This window comes from Quercus suber, unplaced genomic scaffold, assembly GCF_002906115.3.
Source record: "Quercus suber isolate HL8 unplaced genomic scaffold, Cork oak 2.0 scaffold_52, whole genome shotgun sequence".
In the NCBI taxonomy this organism is placed as follows: domain Eukaryota; kingdom Viridiplantae; phylum Streptophyta; class Magnoliopsida; order Fagales; family Fagaceae; genus Quercus; species Quercus suber.
In genome coordinates this window covers 1,016,656-1,029,082 of record NW_027069517.1, presented here as the reverse complement: position 1 = coordinate 1,029,082, position 12,427 = coordinate 1,016,656, and the positions used below count along the sequence as shown (strand labels likewise).

The following is a 12,427-nucleotide window of genomic DNA, read 5'->3' as shown; positions in this document are numbered from 1 at the left end:
CTCTTTCCCCTCTATTTATCCTCAGTGGGCCCCACCAAATATAAAAATAATATATGGTAACGGTTGGTGATAAGTGCAGTCTCAAATGTGAGATTGCACTATTCATCAATTGCAAAAATTATACCATTTAAAACATTTGATGGAGAAAGCTTTTTGAGTTAAAAATGCTAAAAAAATAAAATTTTTAACATTGGAAAGGTTTGATAAGAATGCTCTAAGTCCATATCATATCCTACAAGCTAAGTTACACTAAACCCTCCCCACGCCCCGCGATTTTTTTTTTTTTAAATGGCAATAATTGTAATTTGATGACTTTAAATATCTCATACCTAGATATTTGAGTTATAATTCATGATACATTAGTTTATAAGCTCAAAGTACTTATTACGCTATTAAAAAAATTGTCAGCATTTTTAACACATTTTGATGAGGCAAGTTTGTATAAATTTTTATATGGACTTAATTCACTACTAACATTATTTTTTTTTCTTTACTGCTAACAATTTGCAACAATATAAGATGTCAAATTATTTGACAAATTTTTTTTGTATATTTATAGACTTTCTCTATATCTTATTGAATTTTGTGTTCAAATAAAATGGTGAGAAATATTTAGTACAAACTTTTTTTCATAATTAGTGATATATATTGTATGGAGTATAATTTTATAATTGATATATAATAAAATTTATATTAATATAAATCCATGTTATTTTTTTTTTTAAATGAGACAATGGGAAAATGATGTTTAAACTTTGAACCGCAAATTTTTTTTTTTTTTTTTTTTTTTGTAAAGAATACTAAGTATTTTAACATATACATGGGGAGATGGGAGAATGTTTTAAAGAAATTAACAATAATATATATCTAAAATGATCTGACTCTTGGATATATAGTACAAGTTTTAAACTTCTTTAACATATTAAACCACAGATATAAGACACCATAAAAATGTCATTATTATTAAGTTATCATTTGAAACTCCATGATAAAGTAACGTTATACACTACCCAATATTAACTAAAAACATCTCACAATTTCAAACTACTTGAAAAAGTGACTTCATAATTTTTGTTATATTGGACAATGTAAACCCTGCCATTTCTAAACACGCCCTTTCTAAAACATCTCAATTTCTTCTCCACATACCTCTCTTTCAATTCATTCCATTCTACAGTTTTTACTCATCCTCTTTCTCTCCGAAACAAGCAATAATATTATTGAGATCGTAGTAAATAATATATTTAGAGCGTGGCAAGACAGCCAAAACTCATTCCTACCTCGCCGTGCAGGTCGAGACAAAGATCTCTCACCCAGTTCTTGCCCCGTCCATCCAAAATATAATACCATAGACAATACATAAAGGACATAAATATTTTTTATTCGTTGAAATTGAAGTCTTTTGCTTTAAAGATTCATTAGCTACTCTATACCTCTTCATTGCTAAACTATTGTTATTCATTGTCATTATTAGTATTAGTTTTTAGACTTGACATTAGTTGATAATTCATTTGGTGAGGAACAAATTGAAGTGGTAAGTGTAAGAAGACTAATTTCTGTATTTTTAACTGTTGAAGATAATCGGTGAATATTGAGATAAGCAAATTTTTGTTAACAAATAATTGTAATTAATAAAAGAAGTTTTAAGTGTAAAGGAAAAAAAAATATTCAAGAAAGATTTGAGTAGATTTTGAAATTAAAAGACCAAATATATGGGTTTTCACAAAAGACCAAATATATGACTTAACAAATGATAAAGAAGTTTTTATTATGTTTTTTTTTCTAGACATAACGGCCAGTCGGCCACGCCTTGCTGACATTTTTTGTCTGGGGTTGGAGCATGTTCTTGAGAATATGAGAGAAAGGCCAAAAGAGGTCCAGCAATTTGTTCACATAAAAAGTGAGAAGTAGTGGGGATGGAGTGAGTGAAAGGGATTTGATTTACCAAAAAGAGTAAAAACTGAGCAAAAATAAAGGGCGCGTGACCCTGCAAAAGCAATATCAAAAGAAAACAACCCCCTTACAGCTCATGCTTTTTTTTTTTTTGACACTTTACATCCTTTCCCAGTTTCACAGTTTCACCCTTGCCCCACCAAATAAACAAACCGCTAAGAAAAACAGTACAAATTTTTCATACCATTTTTCAGTCAAAACTCAAAAACAGTCAAAATCAACCTTACCAAAACCTTCTGTCTCACACTTGGGAACAGAGCATCTTATGATGTATCCTATAGACTATATAGTCCTATCCCACACATAGCAAAATAGCATGCCCCCCTAATACTTTCCTACATTTCTAATTGAACCACCAAATACATACAAAATAAAATTCAAAAGGGGAATAGAAAAGTGTACTAATACTAATACCCCACTATTTACATTACAAGCCTAGATAGGCCAGCAATTATAAACAACGCAAAAGTTTTATCAAACAGAAAACTAAACCTATTTTTTTGGGAGCAAAGATATCTTGACTTGTAAGAAATTAAACAAAGGCAAAGAATTCTTTTTTTTTTTTCCTCTTTCTATTTCTTTTTGAACTTTCTTTTTCTATCTTGGACCAGAGAGTTCCATGGCAAAGGAATCCAAGGAATGTTCATCATCATCCTCACCAGCTCCAAACATGCTTGAACGATCATGACCATTGTCATCATGTTTTGATGCAGCGGGATTAGTGTTAGTGTGAAAGTGGTTCATACTGGGATTGGTATTATTGTGTGATGCTGCCCACTTCTCGGCCAGGCCGTCACCTTCGAGCATCCGGACCACTTCCGACATCTTGGGGCGGTGGGCTGGCAAGTATTGAGTGCATAGCAAAGCTACTTGCAGCATCTCCCCCACCTCTATCTGGTCGTAGTTGCTTCCAAGCTCTCTGTCCACCAACACTTCCACTTTCTTCTCCTGTTGTATTCTTTTCACCTGTCACCAACATTATCAACTTTATTCTTTAGCTTTATACATGAAAATACTAGGCTTTTGGGTTAACACTACTTTATTTTTTGGGACAAAAAGAATAGCTACAAAACCCACTCTCTAATTCTTGAATATATAAATCTATTAGAACATAGCAGAACAAGAATTACACAGGATCTAAGTACTAGAATAATAGAGGAAGCATTAGCCCCCACTTATTAAGGACTAAGGAGTCTAGACCAACACAAGAGAGGAAGTATTAGAATAATGGTTAAATGATTGAATATACCAATGCCGAAAACTTTGAACTTTTGGTATAAGTGGTAATTTATCATAAATTCCATCTAACCTAATTTACATGCTGCCCTGTAGCCATGAATGCAATGCAAATCCTAAGCACTCACTAATTTCTTATGTAAAATTACCCTCTGCATGTACTTTTATCAATACCTTGAAGTAACTGATAATGTACCATGCCATCACTTCCAAAAAAGAAATTCAAATTCTATCTAAATAGTAATTAAAATTATGTTGTGACCTTAAACTTCACTTCCAAGCCAAACCTACCAGATACTTCTCATTTGCTCATAGAATTATAGACTTAAGCTTACACTAGTTCCAGAGGAAACTTACCCACTCAAGCATGGCTCCTTTCTGATTAACAGTTTTGCCAAACTCAAAAGCTCTCATTCCAGTTATGAGCTCTAACAAGAGAATGCCAAATCCAAACACATCAGTTTTCTCAGATGACTGGCCAGTAGAGAGGTACTCTGGTGCAATATGGCCAACAGTGCCTCGGACAGCAGTGGTAACGTGAGAGTCTGCATGGTCAAGGAGCTTTGCAAGGCCGAAATCACCAACAACTGCTTCATAGTAATCATCCAGGAGCACATTAGCAGCCTTTACATCTCGGTGGATTATCTTTGGATCACATTGCTCGTGTAGATAAACAAGACCCCTAGCAGCTCCAATTGCTATTCTCTTCCTTGTGTTCCAGTCAAGTACTGGTTTTCCTGTCATAATTGAAACAGGATATCAGCAGTTTGCTAATACATGGTGGATTTAGGTTTAAGAACAGTTCTTAGCACTTAGAAGAAAATGTTGTAATCAAATCAACATTGACGCCTCAGCAAAACACATTGTGGGGGATGTAGCTCTATGTTAGTAAGAAATCATTCTTCAACTTCCATTCATTTTGCCCTTTTTCTTCTATTTGACTCATAAGATTTTACCAATAGCAGAATGCATCCAGATTAACTTGTCACACCATGTTCATCAACAATTTATTCATCAAAATTATATAATGATCAGAGTGGTTAATATATATTTATAACATATAGGTGGACAAATTCTAGATTCAGATTTGGCATCTTAACAGTGACCTTCAGATAAGATTGCCTCTTGATTTTGATCAAATAGTCTCATAGCAATTTTAAAGATCTAAAAACGTTATCAAATAAAAAAGAGCCTCCTCAAAACTCATTAAGTACATATTTTTTGAGTAATACAGCTTGTAAATGGGAAGAAAAAGGCATCCATAAGGTTGCTTAAAGTAAAAGGAAGTTTCAACTTAAGCTTAAATTTGGCTATTAACCTTTTTGTTCTTTGTATCATTAGTCAGTCTGGTGGTATATTTATTTGGTTAAGAATTTGACTTATTATATTGACCAACACTTCAACGAATTTGGAAATTACAGGAGCCTATCAGACTAAATTTAAAAAAAAAAAAAAAAAAATTCTCAATATTTGGAATTTCGTTATTATAAGGAAATTGGACATTGGAAACAATTACCGATTAAAGCAAAAGAAAAGATATCCAGAAATTAAAATGAAGTACACGTTGGCCCCAAACACACATGTTGGACGTTTGAACTAAAACAGATATGCACACGACCCCAACCAATTGTTGTCCATAGCAAGATCAAATTGTGGGTATTGCAGTACTCTAACAAGAGAACAATAAAAATCAATCATGCCAACAATGTTTTTTTTTTTTTTTTTTTTTAATATAAATAAAATAAAAATTGGTCAGTTACACACATGCATAACAAGAGAACAATAAAAATCAATCATGCCAACAATGTTTTTTTTTTTTTTTTTTTTTAATATAAATAAAATAAAAATTGGTCAGTTACACACATGCTGACAATGAATTTTAGTGACAGCAGTTGCAGCAAAGTAAGATAGGACCAACCTCTAAGTCTGGAGGCCACACTACCATTAGCCATGTAAGGATAAACCAGAAGCCTCTCGTTAGGGGAGGCACAATATCCAATTAACCGGAGCAAATTCCGGTGAACTGCCAAGCTGATCATCTCCAATTCTGTTCGAAATTGCGATTCCCCTGTGGCTCCAGCCACATCCTTCAACCGCTTCACTGCCACCATAGCTCCATCTCCCAACTTTCCCTTATATACATTTCCAAAACCTCCAGCACCAAGGATGTTCTTGGAGCTAAAATTTTCTGTGGCTGATTGGAGCTCTTTGAAAGTGAACTTTCTTAGGTTGCCTAAGCTTGTAAGTCCCTCCTCTTGGTTGTCTGCAAAAAATATTAAAGACCAATTTGAGGTAAAAAATCAAAATCAGTCATTGTTGTTTACTAGAGGAGTTTCTCAATTGAATAGTGAATACTACTGACCATTGATGTGTAGGATAGTTTGGTTTCTCTGTCTCTTTCTGCACCAAATGGCAATTGCTAGACATAAGAGAAAGGTTAAGCTGATGGTGACCCCTAGTGCAATTGCTAGTTTCTTGGACTTGTGTTTTCCTATCAGACCATTAAAAATATTATTATTATTATTTTAATAAACAAAAGTAAGAGAGAAAGAAAGAGATGGTCTAAGACCAGAGGAGGGTTTAGACTTTGGAGCATTACCAGGTGATGATTCTAGGAAGGAGGAGGGAGGGACAAGAGTGACTGATCCAAAGCAACCTTCATTGGAACTAGTTCCACAAATCAATGGGTTTCCCACAATACTAGATGAGATAAGACAAATGTGAAACAGAAAGCAAAATCAGGGTTAATACAATAATTGTCTACATAAAAGAGTCAGAGAGAGACAGTGGCAGTGGCATAGTAACCATACTTGAAGGTCCTAGCTGGGGATTTAGGCACTGGTCCACTGAGATTGTTATAAGACAAGTCCCTGAGTACAAAAATAGTTTTCATCAATTGAAGATATAGATACTGGGTGTTTGGTACTTATTTTCAAACAATAATTTTTAATTTTTAAACAATATAATATATATTTTTACACATTTTTTTATTCATTCATATTTTTACGCATATTTTCAAAAATAATAATTTTTAATTTTTAAACAATAGGCCAAATTTGTTTAAGTTTTCAAGACATACTGTTGACAAACAAACAAATTGATGAACATAAAAAGTGAGAAACAACGAAAAACCATACTTACAAGAAAGCAAGCTGAGGGATTTTGGCCAAAAACACGGGAAAAGGCCCAGACAAGCTATTGTTGCTCAGCCTCCTAGTCTCATAACATGACAAAAATAAACAGTATTAACTAAGATCATATAATTAATTGCATAAATAATCCCAAAACATAAATTATACACAATATATATATATATATGTATATATCTATAATTACAATTTTCGCCTTAAAATAGTGTATTACAACTGTATGACTAATTGGTTGTGAGCATAAAAATTTGTTTTCAACGAGGACAAAAGAAAACGTTAAAAAAATCAGATTGTGCTTTATATTCCTTTGCTCCACTTTCTTGGCTACCATTTAAATTAGAGAGCAGGATAACAACAAACACAGTGAGATACTATTACTCACAGGTATTGGAGACTATCCAACTGGGCCAGAGACCCTGGAACCACACCGGATAATCGGTTGTTAGATAGATCCAACGTTTCAAGTTTTGGAAGTGTGCCCAGCTCCGGTGGTATATTGCCAGAGATGTTGTTGTTTTGCAATAACCTTTACACAGACAATCAAAATTTTCAACTTTCAAAAGGCCAAGCAATTAACACCAAAAACAAACTATGACCCAGAAATTCTTACGCTTGTCTAAGATTAGTGAGATTTCCAATGGCCCCAGATAAAGTACCAGACAGAGATTGGCTTGGAGCTCCACTGCAAAAGAGCCAGAAACGAAATTGGAGTGGTCAGTTTTTGTATGACATTAAGGTTAATAGAACCAAAAAAAGAAAGAAGAATACAACAACTCACAAGCCTATGACAACGTTTTCAGGAGAGCAGGTGATCATGGCCCAGCTACAAGGATCCACAGAGTCTTCATCCCAGTTGTTCAACACTCCATGTGGATCACTCAGACCTACTTTAATGTTTATCAATGCCTCCACTACAACAAAACAAAAAACAAAAACCCAGACTAAATTTTTGAACAAAAGCATAAAAAGAAGAAAAAGATGAAAACTTTACTGTATATGGTTCATGGGGTTTGCTTACCCTCATGGTTACGAGGCTCATAGGACATACAAAGTGGAGCTGAAGGGAGAAGAAGAAGAAGAAGAAGAAGAAGGTGGAAGACGAGAAAGGCATTGGGAGTCATGACTATAGAATGGTTATGGTGGTGATTAACAACATAACATGTTCCACAAAGACATGAAAATGTTAGAACTTGAACCAGCCTCTCTCTCTCTCTCTCTCTCTAAAGTAGCACAAAAACATACACACTATTTCTCTCTCTCTCTCTCTCTCTCCCTCTCCCTCTCCCTCTCCCTCTATCTGTGTATAAAGTATTGTATGTGGTTTCTTTTCTTGTAATTTTTTTTTTAAAGCAAAGATTGGTGACTGAAAAAGAGAAACTGTGGAAAGACCCAAGAAAGAAAGAAAAGAAAGAGAGAGAGTGAGAGAGGCAAATCAGGTGGGTGATACGAGTTGTCAGGGTGGGGAGGGGTGTGCTAGTGTGTGTGTGTGTGTGTGCAGAAATTGAGAGGGACGTGAGTTGTGGAGTGTGTACTACTGAGATTGTACAGAGTCTTCCTGTATCTGGAACTGACTAAGGCTTTTTTTTTTTTTTTTTATATAAGAACTAAGGCTTTTTTTTTTATTAAGCTAGAACTAAGGCTTTAGATGGAATTGAAAACTAGAAAGAATGGACCCAACTTTTGCTATATCAATTATTTGTAAAAATATTGTAAAATAATTTTTGATTGTATCATTACTTTAATAATTTATCTAATTTGTTCAGTGTATTCAAGAGTTAGTCATTTTAAATATACATCATTGTTAATTTTTTTAACCTTTTTTCTGTATAGGTTAAAATACTTAATATTTTTAAAATAATAATAATAATAATAATAATTTACCTAATTTTTGCCATAACTAGCCATATGTCATGTAACAAATCGTGGGAAGTAAAGAAATATGATAGACTCAAATGGATCCATTAGTTTATTTTCACGCAAAAATTGTGTAAATTATTGTTGTCCAACCTTTTTTTTTAATTTTCCCAACACGCGCCACTCTCAATTTTTTACTCATTCCAGCTTAAACATGGGGAAAGTGAACTCTGAAAGCCTATTGAAAGGAAGAGAATCTGTTTTTTTTTTTTTTTTAAATAGCAAAGAGAATCAAAAACCAAAAAATATAGGGGTTTCTGTTGATGTGATTTTGAGAGGCCAACTCTCTGATCTGATGTCTTGGTTCGCTTCCTATTTTTTTTCCCTTTTGATAGTCTAGAGACTCTAAAGGTCTAAGAGGTTCCCCTATTACCAATCCACTATTATGGAGATTTTTCTTTGCTTGCTTTTTTGGCCATAATTTCAGAATCATGTTGTTTTTTTTTTTTTTTTGGTTAAAAGAATCATGTTGTTACGTTTGCAAGCCATTTTTCCTCAATAATTAGTACTTTTTTTCTTAATATTCTTAGTGGATTTTTTTTTTTTTTAAAGTTCCACAGTCTGGTGTGAATAAACCAAAAGGAGAGATCCTTTTGTGATAATAAGCAAAGAATAACGTTGTTTTTGGTCTACAACAAACTGGGATGGTCCTATTTACCTATGCAAATAGAAACGAAGTGTGGATTTAGGTGCTGGTGTAACTTGTGAAATCATTTAACTGTTAGATGTGGACCTTTTAGTTTCTTGAATATCAAGTAATGAAACCAAAATTTTGTGGGGAAAAAATCTGATACTTTTTAATGATTTTTTATTTTATTTTTTGGTATCACTATTGCTTGAAAATTTAAGCCACCAATTCAATAAATCCGAACTAACCCAATTCACCCTGATTCTAAAATCATGGATTAATATGTTGGGTTCTAGATCCTTTTAAGTGTCTGTTTAGAATTAGATTATACGCTCAGCTTTTAATTTTTAACTTTTAACTTTTATATAAAATTTTAAAAATCTCACTTTTAAAATCTCACTCTTTCATAAAAATTACAAAGTATGAGTATATTTTAGCACATTTTCAGCAAAAATTTAAATAAATGTTCCCAAATAAACATTAAGTATACTTGTACTTGAAAAATTTTGAAAAGTAAGAAAAAGCGGAAAAAAGTAAGGCTTTAAAAAGTTATGAATAAAAATTAAAAGTTGAAACTTATGCCAAACAAGCTCTAAATATGGGTTGGGTTGACAAAGTTTTCAATCCAACATAACCCGTCAATACTCATATCATTAATCTATAATAGCATAAATGGTAAATTTTGCATATTCAATTCCAAAATCACTCACATCATTTCACATAAATCTGTGTGAATTTGGATTGTTATTATAACAACATGTAAATATACATAGTTACTATTCACATACAAATCTAATTTTTAATATTTTTTTTACTTGTATACACGAGAGAGAGAGAGAGAGAGAGAGAGAGAGAGAGAGAGAGAGATGAATTTCAAACAGGATCTTTTGATAAATTTTTAATAGCAACGTACAAAATATAATAGAAAATTATGATGCTCACAATTGAATTCAATAATTAATAATAATAAAAATAAGAAGTCATGAAATAATTCAACAAAGAGAGAAAATGAAAAATAATCATAATGATGTTCAAACATGTACTATAAACATTGTTTATTGTATGAAAAAAAAAAATATATATATATTCTATACCAAATATATGTCTTGCATACAAAATTGTACTTAAAATACTTACTATAATTGCTTTTGCATAATAAATTCTTTCAAAATTATAATAAATAAATTGAAGATTGATTATATTAAAAGAAAATTAAGTATTTTTTTAGAATACTAAGTACTTTAACACACACACGAAAGAGATGAGAACGTTTTAAAAAAATTGACAGTGGTGTATATCAAAAAATGTCTAACTATTTAATACACAGCACAAGTTTTAAATCTCTTTAACTCACACTCATTTTCCAATGTGAGATTAACCCACTGTTTACAAGAAAATTAAGTAGATTAGAAATATTATTAATTGAAGAAGAGATGTTTGCAAAAATTAATTAATAATTTTACATATTAAAAAACAAGAATAATAGATTTTTTTTTTAAAAAAAAATTTACTATTGAAAGTTAAATAATTATTATTTGATATTTAAATATATAAAATTCTCCCACTTAAAATTGTAACCTCAAATTATAAGTGTAACCTCAAATTATATCGAGTCACCTTGATGACAATTCAATCGGATTTATGTATGCTAGAAGGGACAAGCCAAATGTAAGTCTATTTCACCAATTTGTGGGCTTGGCCAATCATAGATGACTTGAACCTTCTTCTTAAAAAGAGCAAAATTTCCACTCCTCAACTTGATTGTTTTATTCTAATTTTTATTCTCATGCCTCTAATCTAATGCATTTCATTATAATTTTGAATTCCTTATAATTTTTATTACAAATTAGTGTAGTATTATTAGCATGACATTTTGAGTTATTAATGAAGTTTCAGCTTATTCATTAACAAAAAAAAACCCCATTATAAGATCCATGAACCCAACTAAACTTTTATAGTCAGCAAACTTCTTCTTTGCATAATATTTACATTTTTCAAAACATGAATCTACTCTCTGGGACAGATAAGGAGTGAGGTTAAAAAAAAAAAGGTGAGAAATGTTTACAATATTTTCACAATAAATCTCAAGTGACTGATCAATGGTGAGTTAAAAAGTAATTTTGATAATAAATTTAAATTAAAACTAATAAAAAATTACTATTTAAAATTTGTTGTAAAATTATAATAGATGTAATATTTCTCTAAAAAAAGTTTATACAAAGAATAGTTAAATAGTGTTATAATGCACTATAACTGAAAAGTTTAAGCAACCTAGCTCTTTCATATGACTCCAGAATCTTGACAAGTTGACATGTGCAAAAAGAACCCATGTGCCTAATTTCTAAGGAAAAAAAAAAAAAACTATAAAGTGAGTCTTTCTTAACGTACAATTAATTATAATCTTGGAATCTTTGTTCTTGATCCTTCTTTGTTTTTATTATGTAGTTCTTTCTCTCTTTTTTTCCTGAATTTTTATTATAAATCTATATTTTAATCTTAAAAAGGATTCTTAAAAGTTATAGTGAAATTTGTGTCAGTTTAGCATTTCTCTATGGAAATTTAGACCAATACGTTTGAATGTGATTAAAAGAAGAGAAGTTCTCTTTTAAGGTTGAATAAAATAGCAAGAAGAAAAAATAATAATAATAAGTTTTTTCAGTCTTAGGTCCAATGACCAACGCGACGCGGATTAATAGATGAACCCGTCCCATTGTTATGATTATACATGTTGTTCTGTACTCTAATCCAGACCCAAAAAGAGCTTGTTCCTTGGACATATGATAAACTAGTTGCATTTTCAATACCAAAATTATACTAATATAACAAAAAGTTATAGAGCAATGATTAAAGAACCAAGGGAAAGTTATAGAGCAACTATTTTTTCTTTAAATAAATAAATAAATAAATATATATATATATATATAGAGAGAGAGAGAGAGAGAGAGAGAGAGAGAGAGAGAGAGAGAGAGAGAGAGAGAATTTGAAATTTTGGACCAATTGTGTTAGTTTGATAATGATTATATTTTTATCATCAAGTTATGATATCAATTAACTTTTGGTGTAAGTAAGATTTTAATTCATATTCCTTATTTGACAACAATTTTTTTTTACTAATTAAAATCCACAAAATGCATTTATTTTAAAGGGTATATTTCACTAACATACCTTAACGTTTGGATTAATGTCAATCAAGTCTAAAACTTTTTAAAACTGACTAATTTGGTCTCTAAAGTCAACTTAGTCCCTAAACAGTTAGTTATTTTTTCTTAATTATTTTAGAGACTAAGTTAGGTTTAAGGACAAAATTGATTAGTTTTGAAAATTTTTGAACATGATTGGCATTAATTATAAGTTATAACCCAAATCTCAGAGTATATTAATAAAATTTAACCTCTCTTAAAATATATATATTTTTTAAAAAGGCAAGTGAAAACTAAACTTTTCCAAGAAAATTATATTTCATGACCTGTGGGCCACCTCTTGCAACCATCATTTCAAAACGAAATGCCCAAAAATGGAAATTCGCTGTAACGGAATTGGCATGAGA

At 31.4% G+C, this 12,427-nt stretch overlaps 1 protein-coding gene across 1 annotated transcript; it reads right to left on the bottom strand.

Annotated features, from left to right (window-relative positions):
- Positions 1-2,109: 2,109 nt before the first annotated feature.
- On the bottom strand, positions 2,110-7,792 carry LOC112007586 (probable LRR receptor-like serine/threonine-protein kinase At2g23950). Its single transcript, XM_024039956.2, has 11 exons — positions 7,357-7,792; positions 7,117-7,249; positions 6,949-7,020; positions 6,721-6,864; positions 6,331-6,402; positions 6,000-6,059; positions 5,789-5,889; positions 5,552-5,680; positions 5,108-5,452; positions 3,547-3,926; positions 2,110-2,919 (listed from the first exon to the last, which is right to left on the bottom strand). The coding sequence occupies exons 1-11, from the start codon at positions 7,457-7,459 to the stop codon at positions 2,551-2,553; spliced, it is 1,908 nt and encodes a 635-aa protein (XP_023895724.2). The 5' UTR covers positions 7,460-7,792; the 3' UTR covers positions 2,110-2,550.
- Positions 7,793-12,427: the final 4,635 nt, after the last annotated feature.